We start from the raw sequence: 21,535 nt of genomic DNA on the forward strand, positions 1-21,535 counted from the left end.
GCACTGGTCTGCAGACCTCCTCCCCCACTTCACTCCTCCTCTTCACTCTAGACACCCCTCCCCAAGGGGATGCTCTAGATGGCACACAGAGCAAAGCCAATGTGCCCTGACACCCCACATCTCTTTGAACTCTTCACCGGATTGCCCCCAGCTGGAGCGTCCCAGCTTCCAATCACACTGAGTTACTCAGATTCGGCCTCCTTAGTGCAAGGTGGTGGGATATAAAGACAGATGATCTGCAGGGTGGGAACTGGTGGTCCTGGAACAGTGTGGCCACGTTCTGACTCCATGAACCTGAACAAGTCTCTCTGCCACTTGGAAGCTTAGTTTTCTTATTTCAAAGGTGGGGCTAACTATGTCAGTGGATTTCTCTGAAGAATAAAAGGGGCAAAAGTTGTGAAGAAACTCTGTAAATCCTAAAGTCATATAGTCAAGTAAGTTGTTATTATTAAAAATTATTATTATATATAATTACTTTATAGACATTCTGTATCTAAGGCTCCCACAGATGCTTAGGAAGTAGCCTCAGAATCAGAGCTCCTTAGATGTGGTACATCTTTCTTTGGACAGCAAGTAAAGCTCTGTATTTTGATGGGTGGGCCATCTAATAGAATCCAAAATGTAGTATATTAACTCCATCTCCTACGTCTCACGAGGCTGTTTATGAGGGTCCTCATAAAAAGTATAATATTTTTAGAAGGGAAAGTCATGTCAAATACACATTATGCCAAAGTACTCAAAAAAACTAACCACTACTAACAGAGTTCCCAAACAAAATCAACACTGTAATATGTATGCATAAATATGCTTTCATCAAGAATTAAAAACAGGAGTTCCCATCGTGGCGCAGTGGTTAACGAATCCGACTAGGAACCATGAGGTTGCGGGTTCGGTCCCTGCCCTTGCTCGGTGGGTTAAGGATCCGGCGTTGCCGTGAGCTGTGGTGTAGGCTGCAGACGCGGCTCGGATCCTGCGTTGCTGTGGCTCTGGCGTAGGCCGGTGGCTACAGCTCCGATTCGACCCCTAGCCTGGGAACCTCCATATGTCGCGGGAGCGGCCCAAGAAATAGCAACAACAACAACAACAAAAGACAAAAAGACAAAAGACAAAAAAAAAAAGGAATTAAAAACAATGCAGTTGTTTACCAGTAAGCCCAGTACTCTCCTTAAAATATAATTGTATGAGACAAAGCTTTAGTTTCTAAAGACCTTCCAAAATATTCCTATTGCTTCCTCAAATACAGACTGCTTCATTTCCTGCAAATTGTTTTTCTAATTTTGTTCAAGAATATCAACTTCATTAAAACTTTAAAGACTTAATCCTGAGTTATAGCTTGATGAGATCTCTGTGGGATGAAAGAAATCAAAAGATCACAGTACCTGCTATTTTAAAATGTTCTTACTGGAAACATAATGTGTTGATGAGAATGCACTGCTGTAGAGAAAATAGGATTAAAAAACACACACACACACACACACACACACAAAATATCAGTTTAAATTCTAGGGTGGGTTTCTAAAGGGAAAAGCATGGTTTTCTAAACAGACATCAAGCCAAATGTCATTTAATTAGACTGATTTTGTAGTTCAGACATGAGTCATACTTTTCAAAGAGAAAAAACAATAAATACTTGCTATAAATGTAAAGTATCACCTGTCATGTGAACATATTCTTGATCTATATATTGACCAAAATCATTTCAACTTATAAAAATATAATTTATATTCTATAAGTCACATGATTAAGCATTTCCCCTTTTTTGTCAGTTTTCTCCTTGAAGTCTCTATTTTCTGTGATGTCTCCATTGTCAATGTCAAGGAATATACTTGATAGTAAAATACTGAATGAGTATGCTATTAAATATGATATACCTACCAAAATCATTTGTAAAAATTCTAAAATATTTTGAGTAATCACATTTTTTATAACAGAAACAAGGACTTGGAAATAAGCAAAAACAATGACTCAGAAACTAAGACAAGTGAAAATCAATAAAATTTAGTAAAATTATAATCATGTCTTTATTTTATCCACTTGGTATAAATATACCATATCAGTCTTGGTATAAATACACCATATCAGTCTAACAGGGAGGTAATATAAAATCAAAAACTTAAAAATATCTGATTTTTTTCGGTGAGGAATTTTCCTAATTGCTGATGGTTTGTTTTTTTAATGCTCTGGTTTGAGGGAAGGAATTAAATTATAGAGAAAAAAAATAATAAAAACACAAAACCACTTAAAATACATAGATTTAGGCTTATCTAGCTACTCTGTACTCTCCAGAGAGGGTCTCATTTGAAAATTCAAAGAGTGATACTGAATGACCTCCAAGGTTCCTGGCTGCCCCAACCTTCAAAGATTCTATAAACACCTTTCCCTTCTTGATTGTGAATGCCATCTATTACCTGCAGTAACTCCTGAGTTGAAAATGATTGAAAATGATTTAATCAGTTGAAAATGATTCATAGGTACAGATGTCTCAATTCAAAAGTAAAACAAATGTTGTAAATGACGAAGCCATGTACTAACAGCCTAGATACGGCAAATGAAGTGGTATTAACATTTAAGCAAATTTCCTAGCAGGCCTGGCTCCTACAGGTATTTCACACATAAATAATTACTCAAGTAATGACCCTAAAAATGTTCCTTTCGTTATTAGAAAGGGCACCAACAGAAATATTCTAAAGGCTTTTTTATGGTTCAGTGACCTCAGCCAACTTGTCAGTTCAAGTTCTCCAACATTTCATTTCCAAAGAGCTACAGCCCACACAGTGCCTAAGGGGCTAACTATTCTTGCACTGACTGCATGTCTTCACTGCTGGATTTACTTCTATAATCCATGTTGCTATAGGGTGGTCATCTTAGAACCCCAATTGCCTGATTTAGCCTATGTCTCCTTCTACGTACTCCTCGATGATACCGTACGTGTTCCTGTTCTAATTACATCATTATCATCATCATCATCACAATCCTTTGACAAAAATAAATTACCCACAAAATTATTTCCATCTTTCGCCAGGTTCATCACACTGGTTTTTTTTCTATGTTGTGTTGTAAAGTGCACAGGCAAGAAGAATCAACTGGAACTAGTTCTAGTCCCACTCCTACCACCATCTAGCTTTGCAATCTTGTATAAACCACAAACTTGCTCTGACTCAAGGATTTCTTATCTAAGGAAGGATTTTGCTGTATAACCTCAGGATAAGCCATTGCTGTGCTCCAGAGATGGCATTCACAAAGCATCTGACCTGCCCTGTGGTCCTGGAACTGCATGATGGAAGGTCTTGCCCTGCCAGCTCTGACATTTTCATAACGCAATACTGTGGTTTTAAAATTGGAGACCTTTGCCATGTATTTGCAGCATTCCCTCAGTTTATGAGGTTTCAACATGATATCGATCAGAACTTGGTGAGCTAAGAGACTGAGAGACACTCCATGTGCCAGCCCTGAACTCAGAAATACAACTGTAGCCTTTCCCATTCAATACTTGGCTTAGCTTCACTGTCTCAGGCTCTCTCAGCAAGTCTGGTCCATGGAACTTGTGTCTCAATGACAGAAATTCAGAGTGGACATTCTTTATCAGGACAAGTTATTCCATTTCACCACTTTACCATTTATGGCTCAATTTGTAGTTCACAGGATCAGGGCTGGTGAGTTCAAGGATAACTCAAATATTAAATGAACATAGCATCAACATGCTTATAAAACAGATTCTCTCGAAGAGTTTTTCTTCTTGGTGTGTAACAATTTCCTCCCAATCCGGCTAAAGAACTCTCTCTGGAATTGAGATGTGGAAGGTGCTATCTCTCTAAAAATAGGCTCATCCCTTGCTGTGTTGAATCATAGTTGCTGACAGCAAATCAACAGATTATTTGGCTTTATTAGTAATGATAATAGCATACTATCATCCCCCAAACCTCTTCTGCACCCTACACTCCCATTCTTCTAAGTAATCTTCAAAACAAACTGAAGTTCAATGGTGGACAGATACAGGCATGTTGCCCTTACCCTGGGCATGTCTTAACAGGTTCTCTCATCTCTCTGCCGGATTATTACTGTGACACTTAAGCTAAAGGAATTCAGCAGTCATGATCCTCCTTGCCAAAATGTACACCAAGTGGATGAAAAAGAGGAAGAGATTAAATGAACATTAAAAAAAAACAATAAACTCAGCCAATTCCCCCAAATTCTCTATTTTCTAATGAGATGCTAAGGAAAGGACCACAGGAAGTAATTTCCTTATGCAAAATTAGGCCATGCAAATCACTCATCTCCAAATAAACTTCAACAACAATGAGGTGAGTCTGTCTTATCCATTCACAAATATATTCGACCTAACATTTTGGTTAACTTGTTTGTAACCGAGGAAGCTGAGGATCTATTCACAAACATTATTATCCCAAATAGAGTGCAAGAACATACTTGAGAGACTGAGATAGAAGAGTCACACGGAATTCAGAGCCTTGAAGTTCCTTGTAGAACACAGAAGCCCTGAGAGAAGACGGACCCCAAATGATACTTGCACAATAATATGACAGATTTTATTCTATTTCCCCCTAATACAAATTATTTACCGTGCAGGGATAACTCTATCAGTTTTGTTTTGTTTGTTTGTTTTTGCATACATCTTCTGTTTATAAAATGAACAAGCCATATTCACTGGATGTAAAAATAACAGACTCTAGTAGCTCCTGTCCCTTGGGATCATAATCATTTTTGTTTAATCCTGAAATTTACGATTTCATCCACATCACAGAACAAGAAAATGAGCCCATGGAGTGAATAACAACATGAAAACTCAATGGAAAAAAAGAGATGAGATGGGTTCTCCACAAGGCTTAACCTCAAATTTCTACACTAATCCTGAGCCCCACTTGTCCAGACTTTCCAAGTGTTTTCTTCACCCCAATGACTCCAGCCCACACACTTCATTCCTGGAACCCAAGAGAGCATCACAGTCAGAGTTGCAAAGATCCAATCAACTGATCACAGAGCAAGCTGTCCTTCTAGACAGTATTTCCTTTCAGTTGTCCACAGTAAGGGAGGACCATCTACAGATTCCAAGTGACCCTGCAGAGGATCAGTAAAGTCTGGTGGAAACACAGACCTTGAAAATTCTGCTTTCATTCTCTCAAGGTAGCTTCGCTTAACTTGGGAGTAATCGCTCTGAAATTACAGGACAAACAATTTCCCTCTGTAAACAAGAGACACATCAAAGACCAACTATTTGAGTTTAGGGCCAAAGAAAAAAATCAGCTTCAGAAAGGCCAGGCCTAGAAGATCTCTAATAAGTCTAAAGTTTTCTTTACACTCCCTGAGGTCAAACTGCAGATATAACAGTGTTCCCTTAAGGTCCCAAAAGTAAGTGTGAGTGTGCGAAGGATGGGAATAATAGGACAGAAAAGTTAATGAGCAGAGCCACTGGAAACAATGCAAGGAGCCAAAAGAAGAGAATAGGAAAAGGTCTGTGTAAAGGGAAGTGAAAGGGCAGGGATGATAATGGGAAGGTGAGAAATTGATCAGAATGTTAGAAAGATGCGATATAATGTGTTGCTAGAGAGTTAGAAAAAGAATAAATTTAAGTACATCTGGTGTCTACTAAGTGTCTATTACATGTTAAGAATTGTACTAAGTGTTATGAGAAATATAGGGAGGGAGGAAGGTTTATTTACATTTAGGTCCTCTGTAGGCAGATTAAATGCTGGATGGATGGATGGATGGATGGATGGATGGATGGATGGATGGGTGAGAAAGAGAAAGAGAGGGAGAATGAGGTGATCACTACCCTCAATGAGGCTATGTATGAGACCAGGAGCAGCTAGGTATGTAACTCTTACTTATCCTAGTCAAATGGTGGTTTCATCAAGGTATAGGTGTTTTCCTGAATATGGGATAAGAAGCTATTAACCAACAGAGGGTGACTGAAAGATGACTGGAATTTGGAAGAGCTGGGGGCCAGGATGGACGAGAGGAATCCTGGTTCTCTTCCATGGATGCCCCCAGGTGCTTTGCAGAAAGGGAGGGGGGTGTTAGCCTCTAGGGAGCCCACTGTCCGGGCTTCTACTGACCTGGTCTCCGCCTCACTGGCCTCTTGCGGCCGCTGCAGAAGCGCACTTTGCTGAATACCCCGAGGACGTGCCTCTCGCACAGGGAGCGCCCGTCTTTGCTGGGACTGGAACGGCGCTTGGAGGCCGACACCCGGTCGCTGTTGGACTCCCTCGCCTGTCGCTTCTGCCGGATCAAGGAGCTGGCTATCGCTGCAGCCATAGCTGCTCAGCGCGGGCCCCAGGCCCCCGGCTCCACTGCGCCCCCCGGAATCACGCTCCGCAGGGGCGAGGGCAGGACCTCGGCGGCCTGGAGGGACAGGGCAGGCGCGGGGAGGCAGTGCTAATATTTGAGATGGCTGCAGTACCGAAAACCCGGCGCCCACAAGGTTAGTCAGAGTCTGGGCAGTGGCGACAAAATGTGTGAAAATCCAGATGTAAACTTCCCCAACCGCTGGCGGCGGGGGCGGGGCGGTCCCAGGCCTTCCTGTTAACTAGACTCTTGCACCCCAAACTTGCACCCCAAGGCGATCCGTGTCCAAGGGGCAGTGGGGAGTTTGGTCACACTGCTTCGGAGTACCAAGTGGAAGGGGAAGAAGGATGTCCAAAACAACAAGCCGTGCCCCTGTTGGAGAGGCGCAAGCGTTGTAAGGTGTCCAAAGTATATCTACACACACATACATATAAAACCCGTTTACAAAGCAGAGTCTGGACCGAGGCGGGTAGCGTGCCCCCGGTAGAAAATACTAAAAAGTGAATAAAACGTTCCTTTAGAAAACAAGCCACCAACCGCCAACAGAGGAGAGGAAGGCAGCAATTTAACTCCCTGCGGCCCGCAATTCTGGAGATTAGGAGGTCCGTCCCGGCTGGGTGAGGTCTACGGAATGCATCGCACCGGCTGCTGTTCTCCCAGGGCCCGCCGCCCGAGTTCTGGAATTCCGAGAGGCGCGAAGTGGGAGCGGTTAGCCGGAGTCGGGGTAGGGGCGCGAGGTGGGGGCAGCTGTTTCCAGCTGCGGCGAGCGCGACTCCCCGCCAGCAACGCTGCAAAGAGAGCGGGAGGCGAGGGGGGGAGGGGGGAGGGGGAAGAGGGCAGGAGGGACGGGGAAGGAGGGAGGGAGAGAGGGAGGGAGATCCTCAAGGGCCGAGCACCCCTCCGGGAGAAACCCGCGAGAGGCGAGCGCCGCCGATACGCGGGGTCCCAAAAGCGGGCGCTCTTTCTCTTTTCGCTTTCTTTCTGGCACAAGACGGGCACAGTTGGTGATTATTTAGGGAATCCTAAATCTGGAATGACTCAGTAGTTTAAATAAGCCCCCTCAAAAGGCAGCGATGCCGAAGGTGTCCTCTCCAGCTCGGCGCCCACACGCCTTTAACTGGAGCTCCCCGCCATGGTCCGCCCGGGGCCGCCGCACCGGGCTGCTCTCCGCACAGGCTCAGAGGGAGCGAGGGAAGGAGTGGGTGCCCTGGCGGGCTCAGGATCAGGTCATCGCCGCGCTGCCCCGGCCCCTCAGGCTCGCGCGGCCCGGCAGTCGGCGGCTCACAGGCAGCAGGTCAGATGGGGATTACCCGCCGGACGCAAGGCCGATCACTCAGTCCCGCGCAGCCCATCCCGGCCGAGGAAGGAAGTGACCGGCGCGCTGCGAACACCCGCGCGTCGCCTCGGGTGGGGCGGGGGCTGGCTGCGGGCGACGTCGGCTCGAGGCGGCTGCGGCTCCGCTTCGGAGCTGCCCACCATGGTCTGGCGCCCGGGGCGCAGGCGGGGCCCCTAGGCCGCCGGGTCTGGGGCGGGAGGCGGCCAAGCGCGCCACCGGGGCCCTCGGAGCCGGACGCAGACTCTGGGGCCGGGGCCAGCAAGCAGGTGCGGGCTGCCGCCAACTCGCCCAACTAGCTGCGCGGGTGGCTTCTCAGCGCCGAGGGTTAGCGGGGTACCCCCCGCCGCCGCCTCCCCGGGCCCCAGAGGGGGCGCTCAGGGCGGAGTCCCATTCGGGGCTGAGGCTCCTGGCGCGCCGAGCCGCGCCGGCTCCTGGGCGCCGCCGCCGCTGCCTAGCCGGCTCGCTCGGCTGGAGCGCTAGCTCCGCAGGCAACTCCAGGCGGGGACGACCGCCACCGACATGGAGGGTGGGACGAAGGGCGGGCGGCTGCCGGGGTACCTCTGGCACTGCTCGGCCACCTACCGAGAGCTCGGTAGAGCCCAGGTGGGGCCGCGCTGGGGGCCAGGCTCCCCGAGCGCTAGGAAGCGCAGCGCACTCGGGTCCGCCTCCCCTCCCTTGCGCCCCTGCTCCTATTCTCTTCTCTCTCCCTGCCGTCACCCCTCTCCCCCTTCTCTGTCTTCTGTCTCTCCCCTTTTCTCCTCTCTACGCAATCCTACGTGATTGAGGTTTGGATGAGAAATTCTCAGAGGCAGAGCGAAGGAACTGCAGCTCGGGTCGGCTCTGTCCCGTCCCTCCCCCAAGAGAAAACACAACCACTGGCCCGTTTAAAGGACCCTGGGTGCACAAAGAGGAGTTAGGGGTTGGAAGCAGTCTGCTCTCTCCAATGAGCTGGAGCACAAAGAATTCTGTTTAGAAAGGAAGGCGGTGAACACTGGAGAAAGTAACGATGGCCTCTTGGATCCTCGTGTAGGACCCCCCTTCAGTTCATTTTGGAACAGGAAAAAGTGCTTCGACATTCCAGGAACCCAGATTTCTGGGTTTTGTCAAGAAAGCTGCCAAACAGCCTCAATCCCTAAAATGAGAGACCAGGTACCTGAGCACCCTGCCGGAGAGGAGGATGGCAGTGGAGTGAGGGGTGGGGACTGTGGGCATGGGCAGTCAACAACCAGCTTTGGAGCACAATCAGGTCCCCAGGAGTGCTTGTGATGACAATGGATGCTACAGAAAACTCGGCGGAGGAGATAATGTCACCAAAGTTAAATTGCAACAGGAAAAATTTTGGAAACATCAACGAGTAGTCACCTTCCATTCATGCTGAGGCCTGGAAGGGGCTGTTAGTTATACTTAGTATCTCTCTTCAACCCGTCTTCAAATATCCCTAAATCTTTCCCCTTCACAGACACTCTGCTAAGCATTAAGGGTAGTGGAAGAAATTTCAATGGATGATTTCCAAGCAGAAACAAGTGTATGTTGGAAATATCCTAATAGTCAGCAAGGACCATGAAGGCCCTGGAAGCTACTGAGAATGGATGTGGGACCTGGAGAGGACCCAGGAATTCTCTAGTTGTGGGCACAAACCTGTGGGCCTAGCAGATGGGAAGAACTGAGGCCTGTGAGGTTGTTCAGGGCAAGCACTGTGTTAAACAAGCCCAGTGTATCTAGGGGCCTGGACCTTTCCTGCTGCCTCTGGGCATAATTCAGACAGATGGGTTTATGGGGAAGACAGCTGGGAGGAGGATTAAATAAGCAGGGCACCCTGAAAGGGGGGAATCCCAATGGTGGATGGGGAGCACACATCCCCTGCAGCAGCGCAGGGGGCTGAATAAGGAAAACAAACTTGGGATTCTAACAATACAGAACAAGACAGCTGAAAAAGATGCGCACACACACACACACACACACACACACACACACACACACACACACACACACCTCTTCTTCGAAAGTGAAGCCAGCCAAATACATTTTCAAAAGTGCATCTGGAAATGGTAAAGGAAATTACTTAAAATCAATTGGTAACAATGTCAATTAGGGAAGTGTTCACTTTTCACAGATAAAATTACGTGTTTTCTTTCTGTGGCTGCCAGAAGACTTGTCTCATTCCTGAGGAAGGCAGGCACAAACAGTACTGGCTGGCTTAGGGGGCTCCTTGCCTTCTGCAGTTCCACACCCAAAAAGAAAAAGGGAAGCTCAGGGGAGAAATGGGCAAGAGAGGAGTGTCTAGAGAGGCCTTGAGGAAATCACTGCTAAACTCTGAGTCCTTATCCTCAAAATGGAAATAATCATTCTCATCTACCTCACAGAACTGAATATGTATGTGCAAGCATTTTGAAAAGTGGAAAATGCCAAATGAGTAAAAGAGATGATGACAGTGTTTATTTTTTTTTTTAAGAAATGCATGATATTCTTCTGAGATGCTTTTTTTAAATGCAGATTCCTGACAGTTTCTTAGAACACGAAGCAGAAATCTCCAAGGGTAGAGCCCAGGGATTTGAATTTTTAACAAGTTCTTCAGGTGTCAAAGTTTGAGAGATACATAGATAGGCATACATATACATATATATATATATGTATCTAATATGTGTATTAGATAATACATAATCCCAGAAAGGAGAAATAAATTCAGACTCTCAAAATCTAACATATTTTTCTAGAATTGCAGTCCTGTGCCCTTCTGTCTTTCCCTCCCCTCCCCCTCAAAAATGGCCTGGAAAGAGGATGTTCTCAAATCTTTGAGGGTATTGCCTTCTTTTTCTGTAGGTTTTTGAGACATGAAGATGTTCTGATGCAGAAGGTAACCAGGCTAGCAGCACAGAATAGAAGAGGATGATGAGGGAAGAGATGAAAAAGCAAATACAGGAGTTCCCGTCGTGGCGCAGTGGTTAAGGAATCCGACTAGGAACCATGAGGTTGCCGGTTCAGTCCCTGCACTTGCTCAGTGGGTTAACGATCCGGCCTTGCCGTGAGCTGTGGTGTAGGTTGAAGACGCGGCTCGGATACAGCTCCGATTAGACCCCTAACCTGGGAACCTCCATATGCACTTGGGAGTGGCCCAAAGAAATAGCAAAAAAAAAAAAAAAAAAAAAGACAAAAAAAAAGCAAATACAGTTGCTGTTTGAGTTTTCTCTGTCTTGACATGGCAGCATCAAGTCAGGCATTTAAGGAACAAAATGAAAACAATAAATGCTAGCTTTCAGAAAGTGACATTAGTCCATGTCTTTAGATCTCTGCTGAAAGAATGCAGTGCTTTCCATTCAATCAGACAACAAATACTCTACCTCTTCTCTTACACTCCTGCAGCTATTGTCAGGGTGCCTTTTTTTTTTTTTAAGCTGTTTTGCCCTTTTAAGTCATCATCAGAATCCTTTACTTCATTTCTCCAATGAGAAGAAGAGGTAAATATAGGGAAATTTGAGAAGTTATGTAGAATTTATGTACATGGCTATTGAGATCAGAAGCAATACTCAAGGTCATTTTTTGATAACCAGAGATTACATGTCTCTCTAACCCAAGCCACTAAGTCTCATAAGTTTTCCTTCATGGCAACTAGGATATTTCCAGCATCTTTGCATCTGGGAGTCAGGAATGAGATTAAATCAGCCCAATGATGATTTAATTAAAACAATCAGGTCACTCTGAAGGGTGATATCTCAGGAATAACAATACCTTGTTTTTGTTTTGTTTTGTTTCTTTTTGAACAGCTTGAGAATTTCCATTTACAATTCTGAAGACATCAATAGGTGGAAGCAGTTTGAATAACTTGGAGAAAGTTGCCAGATACACATTGAAAGGATAATTATAAAGATATATTTATATTTCAGACCATGGGCAGTCTTAATCATCCCTATATTTTTAAATCATCTCCATATTTTAAAAGGAAAAAAACATAGAATGTTTAATAGTCTTTTGCTTATTCATAGGTCAAGTCTTTCAATTCTTTTTTTTTTTTTGTCTTTTTTTTGTTGTTGTTGCTATTTCTTGGGCCGCTCCCGCGGCATATGGAGGTTCCCAGGCCAGGGGTTGAATCGGAGCTGTAGCCACCGGCCTACGCCAGAGCCACAGCAACACGGGATCCGAGCCGCGTCTGCAACCTACACCACAGCTCACGGCAAGGCCGGATCGTTAACCCACTGAGCAAGGGCAGGGACCGAACCCGCAACCTCATGGTTCCTAGTCGGATTCGTTAACCACTGCGCCACGACGGGAACTCCAAGTCTTTCAATTCTTAAATCAGACTATCAGGACCACTGCAGTCATTTATTTGAAAACTTGAATTGGGCACAGACTGCATCCAAGGCCCTGTTTCAGTTGCCAAGGGGAACTCTATACACCTCTAACTTCTCCCTTCCCTTAACAAGCTTACAGTTCATGCCATCATGTTCTTATCTGGCTCTTGTCTTAATCATGCACTAGCTGTATGCACTGGACAAGTTATTCAATCTCTAAACCACATCTGTAAAATATATCAATGATAATGACACTAGCAGTACCTATCTAACCAGGCTGCGGCAAAGCTCAGAAAAGATGTGAAGTATTAGAATGAACATGCTGTCATTAAAATATCCATTTAAATCAAGGCCCTGCTATAAAATCCAGACTTCCCGAAACAGGAAAACATACCTTGTGATTCATACACATCATCACTCACTTCTGGGCATAATGTATTTAATGAAGGCTGGAAATCTACTTGAAATGAATGATTAACCTTGACATTGTAATGGCAAACAAAATTTTCATTAGTGAAGTATTGTCAAGGTCCTTGTCTACTGGAAACACAAAGGAGCCTAGCTCTGCTCATACATCATCCTACTCTAAGATCAGGTCCCTACTCAAAGCTTGGTGAATATGAGCTCACCAGCCTCCAACACAGGAATGATAGGCAGAAGACGACCTTTTCTCCATGAATGTTATCCCTTACAATGGCTGTACTTCCATTTCCTTTACTCTGCCAGATTGTCAGTTAAGATAGGGTGGCAAAAACAACATAAACAGTTACTTCCTAATATTTGTGAATGCCTTTATAGTGCTTTATTCAATAGTTCAATAACTGAATCACTATGAGTTATATGTTTGTCTGGTTTGGGTCATCTCTCAAAATACAATAAGGTAGTACCTTTAATTCTCCTTTATGACACAGATTAAGGGTAGTATCCTATTGCCCAAGTAGAGAAATCATCAGTGTTTTGGACAATGTTTGTTTTAATAAGAAATAAAAGTTGTAACTAAACTGTACAGGCTAAACTCCCTGTAAAGTTCTAAGTGCATTACAATTATTGACACACTGAATCCTTACAGAAACTCTATGAGGTATGTTCTGTCATTATCCTCCTTTTATAAATGAAGAAACTAGGGCACAGAGAGGTTAAGTTGCTTAGTCAGTCACCTAGTCAAGAACTGGTAGAGTTCAAATGTAATTTAATTTAATTTAATTTCTTTCCAAAGCTTCTCTTTTATCCTCTGTGTTACACTGTATGTCAATACAAACAGGATACCATGAATAACTATAATCATGGAATACAATTAATAAAATAAGAATGTAATTATCATTTGTACTGATACAGTCTTTGGCTGTTTAGAAATCGTCTTCTCATGTATTGTCTCATTGAGGCTCTCAACAACCTTGTGAGGAAAATTATGGAGATAATAACTCAGTTTTACAGACAAATTGAGACTCCAGTAAGTGATATAATCAATCTCCCAAGGACACACAACAGATGAGTGAAGATATATGAGTTTATTCCAGGCCTTCTGATCTCAACGATCTCTCATGCCCCAATTAAGATCACGTAAAGAAAAAATAGCAATGTTATCGGTCCTTTCATTCAATGACCTCTAGTGCTCCTCTACCAGGGTTTCCCATCTTGTAAATGACCTTGAAGAGATCAGTCACTGTTGGAAAGGAGGGGGGACTCAAGTGTCCCAAATCTCCCTCTGCAGCTTTTACCTCTCTCTGGGCCAGGGAGCTAAGGTGGTCATTTTCCCACTCTTGGCCTTGAGAGGGTGTCCTTTGGTTCTGACACTGGGGCTCCCACTCTCTTCCTAAGTTCAGTCATTTAAGTTGAGTTCCACGAGAAAACTACATGGAAATGAAATCAAAATAGAAATTAGAGAAATTTGTAAAAGGACAAAGTTACGTTTTTTCCATTCCCATTCCAAAAACTGTACACTGGTTTGGCATGAATCACTTCTTTGACACTTGGTTATTTTCCTTCCCAGCTGAATTGAGGATGTTAAAAAACTGCCCCAAGTGATTCTCCATCATCTTAGCCCTTTTCTAATTTCCAGTGTCACTGGTCCAGTGATACTTCTTCCTTCTAGATAAGAAAGGTAGCTTGAAGATCCTCATGAGAATGTAAAACTCATAAAGATAGGAAGATTGTCTGCTTTATTTACTTTCCTACCTCCAGTGCCTAAAGTATCATTTACTATATAGCACACAATAAATACTGACTGACTGAATGAATTTATCCATCCACCTGTCTTTTTAAGTCAAAAATAAAACATTTATTCTTATATCAAGAAACAAACAGCTAATTAAAGGGCAGCCTCCACATTTCCAACTTGATCATTTTATTTCATCAATACCCTCTAAAAACTGCCTAAATTCAATCTATCTATTAAAGTCAGATAGCCTGAGAGGATACATGGTATCTAGATTTCTGCTCTGACCAACCTCCACCCCCAGTATTTAGGTGTACAGTTTTAATTCTGATCTTTGTCTCTTTTCTCTCAGTCTCTTTCTCTCTCTCTCTCATACACACACACACACACACACACACACACACACACACACACAGTCACACTCACATTCACAGAAGAAAAGAAATGTAACAATAATGAAAAAAGGGACTAGAGGCATCAGATAAAATGAGTAGTAAATTTTTAAAGTCTCAGAATACGATGAAATGACCTTAAAATGATTTGATAATCCTAAAATTCATGCTGTCACCCATCTGTACTGAGCGGCTTTCTCCATGGACCATTCCTAGTTGCTCTCATTTCTAATTTTAGATTCCAAATTTTCAGGGAATGGTTCTTGTTGAAATAGCAGTCTTTTACAGCACCCAGTACATGACTGACACTCAAATTATATTATTAAAATTGTCATAAATTCATATTTTTGTTCTCTGTGTGCACACAGCACTGGTTGCTATGAAAATAACAATTAGTGAAAGACCCCATTGATTCTATTTGAGATTTAATAAGATTTTTAGCTGAGATTTAAAAAACCAAAATACACAATCTCATTAGAGAAAACTGTCAGGGTATCCATCAAAGAGGAGTTTGGACAAGGTGACCATTAAGGTCATTTCTAGTCCAAACTTCTTAGAATTCTCTAAAAATAAAATATAAGGTAGAAAGAATATGTGATTTGGAATAAATAATTTTCCTTGCGTAAAGTTACTCTGTCTGAGCCTAAGTTTATTTGCCTGTAAATAATCTAGAGTAATTAAAATAATAGATTGAAAAGATAGTACTGTTTTTTGAAACAAGGAACAGTATGAATGAGTGAATGAATAAATGAATGAATAAATGGATGAGTAGATGGATAGATAAATAGGTGTATATATGGATGAAAAGTAGCATCATTCATCTACAAATCTCTAAATTCACATTTTAGGCTAAAAAAAATAGCTCAAAACAAAAATAAAAATATTTGGCAAGCTTCCTTTTGGAATGCTGGGGAGACAAACAAGAAAATGTTGAAGAATTCCAGAGCAATAAATGCAAGCACTTAGTAAAATTTTAAGTTATTCACTTAACAATCATTTTCACAAAAAGTTATATTCCCTTGTGTGTAATTATGCCCATTAATACAGCATATGCAACATGAAATCAAGAGGACAGCGGTATAGAAGGCTGCACGTTTATGCAGTCAAAGCCAAGACAGATAGACAGATAGTTATAAACATGCATTCCAGGGCTCACATATCCAGAAAGGAATAAGACAATTGCATAAGCATGTTCATTTAAACAGTATCCAGAGCAAGAAGGAGCAACAATATTTTTGTAACGTTTGCAGCAGGATATTAGTTTTTAAGCCTGTAGTATTAGCTAGGGACCTTATGAGGTCATCGGCCCATTCTACTCAACACTGCAATTACAAGAGACCACAGAAAAGAACCTTCTTTAAAAGTAAGCTAGAAAATTATCTCTGGTTGATTGAATACAGTAAGAATACAGCAACAGAGAAGAGGCCCATTCCTTTTCATCTTGACAGTTCTTCCTCTCATCCCTAATAAGGAAAAAGACAAGGAACTAGCCTTACCTGACTTTTAAAAGATAAAGCAACTGAAGAAATTATTATTTTCTGGGGACAACAGCCAGGGAAAGAACTTTATGTTAAAAATAAATGATTTCATTACAAAAATATTCTAAATATGATCTACATATAAGAGTAGAAATAGAATTTGGGAATGAGAATTATGACTTACATTTTTGTTCCTGTGAAGACATAGTACATTACTTTGACACAGCAGATATTCTGTAAATGTGTGTTGATTTAATTTGGATGTGAAGGTAATAAATGTTCAGGACAAGTAAGAGCATGCTCAAGATTTACCTTAAGCAAAACCTTAGGCGTACTTTTATTAATAGTGGTATCACCTTTAGTCTCTGATACCATCAGTTAAGTAGTGGTTATGAAAAAAAAAAAAGGAAGGAAGAAACAAGTATCTGATAAATATAGAGGAAAACACATGGTCTTAATCTTGAAATGTGTTTTCTCTTATCCCCTTTGTACAAATGTTGGACTACTTTTTTCTTCTGATGCTACACTGATAAAATCCTAGTATAAACCCACAACATTCTCAGAATGGGAAGCATTATTTCCTAAAGTGAATGGAAAGTCATAGTTTCAGGCATCAGATTAAAAAGAAACATGGGCTTTGGAAGGTGAATTTAACTCAAGAAAGATAGTATGCCTTTCTTTTTTCTATCTGAATTTGAGTAATCTGTCCACACTTAAAGCTTTTCTGACTGTCGAGGGAAAAGATTCTCCAGTAAAAAGAATCAGGCCAGAAACTATATAAGAAAACAAACTCATAGAGACTCCTAAAATACTAGCCTGGAGCTGTGGACTCCAGAAAATGAACCATATCAACTTATCTAGGTGTTAGTTGCAAATTATCTGTGTGTTGTAATTTCCCTTGCTACACACTGTTAACCCAAATTTTCATTTCAGTCAAGGAATCATTGGGTTTTCTTTGTAGTCTTTATATAATTTCAAGCCTTTCAGTTTGAATCATACAAACACATCAAGTGAAAATTCTGCATTCAAAGTATAGCTTAAAAGTATTTGATAAAAAATTTCATCAAAGTGGGTTTAGAGGGAACATATCCCAACATAAAAGGGCTAGTTATGAAAAATCCACAGGTGACAACATATTCAACAGTGAAAAGCTGAATGCCTTCCTGCTAAATTCAGGAATAAGACAAGGATGCCCCCACTTCTGTTTAATAGTATTGGAGTCCTAGCCACAGAAATCAAACAAGAAAAAGAAAGGAAAGACATACAAATTGGAAGGGAAGAATGAAAATGGTCACTATTTGCAGATGACATGATACTTTATATAGAAAACCCTAAAGTATTCACCTCCAAACTATTAGAAACATTAAATAAATTCAGAAGATTTAGAGGATACAAGATTAATACACAGAAATTTGTTGCTTTTCTATACACTAATAACGACGTATCAGAAAGAAAAAGTGAAAAAGCAATCCTATTTAAAATCACATCAAAAAGAATAAAATACCTAGAAATAAACTTAACCAAGGAAATGAAAGTTCTATATTCTGAAAACTATGAAAAACTGATGAGGAAATTGAAGGTGATACAAAGAAATGGTTGATACCCCATGTTCTTGGATCAGAAGAACCAATATTGCTCAAATGGCTCTACCACACAAAGCAGTCTACAGATTTAATGCAATTTCTATTGAAATACCCACAACAATTTTCACAGAACTAGAACAAATAATCCTAAAATTTATACAGAACTTTAGGCCCCAAATTGCCAGAGCAACTTTGAGAAAAAAAGAACAAAGCTAGAAGTAACACCCTCCTAGACTTCAGACTACACTGCAAAGCTGCAGTAATTAGAACAGTGTAGTACTGGCATAAGAACATGTAGATCAATGGAACAAACTAGAGAGCACAGAAAAAAACCCACACACCCACAGTCAATTAACCTATGACAAAGAAGGCAAGAATATACAATAGAGAAAAGACAATCTCTTCAATAAGTGATGCTGGGAAAACTGGATAGCTACAGTAAAACAATGAGATCAGAATATTTTCTGATACTATATACAAAAATAAACTCCAAATGGATTAAAGACCTACATCTAAGACCAGGAACCATAAAACTCCTAGAGGAGAACATAGGCAGAACACTCCGACATAAATTTCAGCAATATTTATGTAATTTTTGGATCTACCTCCTAAAAGCTAAAGAAAAAAAGCAAAAATAAACACATGGGGTCTAATTAGACTTAAAAGCTTTTTCACAGCAAAAGAAATTATCAACAAAATGAAAAGATAATTTACAGATTGTAAAAAAATATTTGGAAATGATATGACTGACAAGGGGTTAATATCCAAAATATATAAAAAGCTCATTCAACTAAAAATATCCAAAAATGGCTAGTAGACATTTATCCAAAGACATACAGACAGCTGACAGACACATTAAAAAGATGCTCAATATCACTAATTGTTAGAAAGATGCAAATCAAAACAATGAAATATCACCTCATACCTGTCAGAATGGCTATCATAAAGTCTACAAATAACAAATGTTGGCAGTGATATTGGAAAAAAGGGAATTCTTTACACCGTTAATGGGAATGTAAAGTGGCACAACCACCATGGAAAACAGTACTGAGGTTCCTAAAAAAAAAAAAAAAAACTAAAAATAGAACTACCACACAAACCAGCAATTCCACAGCTGGGTATATATCTACAAAAAAAAAAAATGAAAACACTAATTCAAAAAGATACATATATCCCAATGTTCAGAACAGAGCTACTTATAATAGCCAACCAAGATAGGGAAACAACCCAAGTGCCCATCAACAAACGAATGGATAAAGAAGATATGAGGTATATATACATATGTGTGTGTGTGTGTGTGTGTGTGTGTGTGTGTGTATTATATTACATATGTATATGATGGAATATTATTCAGCCACAAAAAATGAAATCCTTATTTGCAGCAACATGGAAAGACCTAGAAAATATTATGCTTGATGAAGTAAATAATACAAATACAATACAAATACATATGTAATATATAGTACAAAGGAATATATATATATATACACCAAAACATAAATACAAAGGAATATATATACACCAAAACAGAAATAAACGCACAGATACAGAAAAAAACTAGTGGTTATCAGTGCAAAAAGGGAATTGAAGAGGGGCACGTGAGGGTTATGGGATTAAGAGATACAAACTATCACATATACAATAAATAAGCAATAAGGACATTCTGTATGGCAACAGAGAATTACAACCATTATCTGGTAGTAACATTTAAGGGCGTATAAACTGTAAACATACTGAATCACTATGCTGTACACCTAAGATTAATATAATACTGTAAATCAATTATACTTCAATTTAAAAATCAGTATTTGAGGGAAAGGAAGGATAAGGTAGGAAAGAGAAGGGAAAACAAAACTTACTAGGCACCTGTGATGTACCAGGCACAGCACTGTGCTCTCTACAGGTTCTTTTACTCAATCTTCATAATCACCCCATAAGGCCAGCATTGTTACCCACATGTACAATGAAAAAACTGAATGTTAAAAAGGTTAATCAACTGTCTGAAGTATGGGTCCCCCTAAAGAATTCAAATTTAGTTTAGCTGGTACCAAATCCAAAGCTCTCTGGGTGACCTTTTAGGTGATGGATTAGCAATGAGATCCTGCTGTGTGGCACTGGGAAATATGTCTAGTCACTTATGATGAAGCATGATACTGTGAGAAAATAGAATGTGTACATGTATGTGTAACTGGGTCGCCATGCTGTACAAGAGAAAAAAAAATTGTATTGGGGAAATAACAATTTTTTAAAAAATTTAAAAAAAAGAAAAGAAAACTAAAGGCAAAAACAGGAAAATAAATATTAACTAATATCAATATATAAATAAATCCACAATACAAATTAATAAGAGAAGCATTTCTACTCTTAAACTGTTAAAAAAAATATTAAGGAGTTCCCATTGTGGCTCAGCAGTAATGAACCCAGTTAGTATCCATGAAGACACGGGTTCAATCCCTGGTCCTGCTCATTGGGTCAAGGATCTGGCATTGCCATAAGCTGCAGTGTAGGTTGACACAGCTCAGATCCTGCATTACTGTGTCTGTGGCGTAGGCCAGCAGCTCTAGCTCTGATTTGACCCCTAGCCTGGGAACTTCTATATGCTGTGGGTACAGCCCTAAAAGGAAAAAAAAACAAAATTAAGATAACCCATAAGTTAGGGTCACTCAGATTCTAAGTTGGAGGCATCCAAGTTCTTTGTCCTCTGGCAATCATGACCTGATTTGAAGTACTAGTTTAATAACTAGAGCCAGGGAAAGAGAAATTGAGGAAAGGTGATGTCTATTTTCAAATGCCTAAAAAGTTCTTAAAAAAAAGAAAGGTATCTCGTGTGTCCAGAGACAAACTTGGGTCCCATTAAGCAGTTACATACAAGGAAGTGCAGACCCATCATCCATAGACTGCTTCTCAAAATGGGAAAGTGAGTTTCCCATCACCAGAGACATTCAAGTCAAAGATCAGGAGCAAAACCACAGGCGGAGGGTTCCAAGAGCTGAAATAAGTATTCTGTAAATGGTTATAGTCAGCATTGCTGGGGTAGGGAATGAATCAAAATCACTATAGGGTGCATCCAAGGCAATACTTGGCAAAATGTTTTGTTTTTTTCATTTTATGGCTGCACCCACAGCATATGGAAGTTCCCAGGGCAGGAACTGAATCTGAGCCACATCTGTGACCCAAGTGGTAAAGCCAGATCCTTAACCCATTGCCCCAGGCCAAGGATGGAACCCGCACCTCTGCAGCAACCTCAGCTGCTGCAGTCTGATTCTTAACCCACTGCCCCACAGCGGGGACTCTGACAAAACCTTTTTTTTTTTTAAGAAAGTAAAAAGGTAAGAATGAATGAATAGTGAAACCTTGCTAGTGGGAAAAAGTGTTGGTAAAATGGAGCAGGATTTGAGATTCAAAGAGACAGTCAAGGAAAGCATTTCAGGACAACCCTATGAAGAAAGCACAGAGCTAAAACTTCCTTCATAGAGCATGCTCATGCATCAAAAAGTCTGCATAGCTGATACTATTTCCCTGAGTTGTAGCGTTCTAGACCAAGGAAAAGAAAACATACGAATCTAAGAAAATGTAAGTGAGGAGAGTGTGAAAATACTTATTTGTCCAGCAGATGTAGCTGACTGCTACAAGACTGACAATTTCTACTATGAGTAATCATAGAGAAATCTGGAGATTCAATTTATGGTAGAAAGAAGGAACTATCTAAATATACACACACATTCGCAGTGTTTAATAGAGTATCTTTTAGCATGAAAAAAGGAGAATCACAACTCCAGAAAATTCAAAACCAGTTCAAAAAAACGTATTGTAAACTGAAAAAAATTCTTAGAAAATGATTTGGTACCAAATGTCCCAAAGCAGTGAGGAAGATGGAGAGATATTAGATAGTGGGTTGACAGTTGTCACCTTCAAGAAGTTAGGAATATTAAAAGGCAACCATCCCACTTCTTGCTTGACAATTTTAATTTACTGTATACAAAGTATTATCTTTAAAATCAGAGG

At 41.1% G+C, this 21,535-nt stretch overlaps 1 protein-coding gene across 3 annotated transcripts in view; it reads right to left on the reverse strand.

The window, feature by feature from the left end:
- FGF12 (fibroblast growth factor 12) overlaps positions 1–21,535 on the reverse strand; it is a 577,959-nt gene that overhangs the window by 255,899 nt on the left and 300,525 nt on the right. Inside the window, exon 1 of one of the 3 annotated variants that reach the window (XM_021070055.2) lies at positions 6,072–8,363. The exons of the other annotated variants lie outside the window; for them this stretch is intronic. Coding sequence (XP_020925714.1) covers positions 6,072–6,270 — 199 coding nt within the window. The 5' untranslated portion in view covers positions 6,271–8,363. Of the gene's footprint in view, positions 1–6,071; positions 8,364–21,535 lie in introns of those variants that run through there. 3 annotated transcript variants of the gene reach the window in all.

The sequence above is a fragment of the Sus scrofa genome, chromosome 13, assembly GCF_054392235.1.
Source record: "Sus scrofa isolate SSC_HxYL_T2T_F1_AM1 chromosome 13, Sscrofa_HxYL_maternal_Yorkshire_Landrace_v2.0, whole genome shotgun sequence".
NCBI lineage: Eukaryota > Metazoa > Chordata > Mammalia > Artiodactyla > Suidae > Sus > Sus scrofa.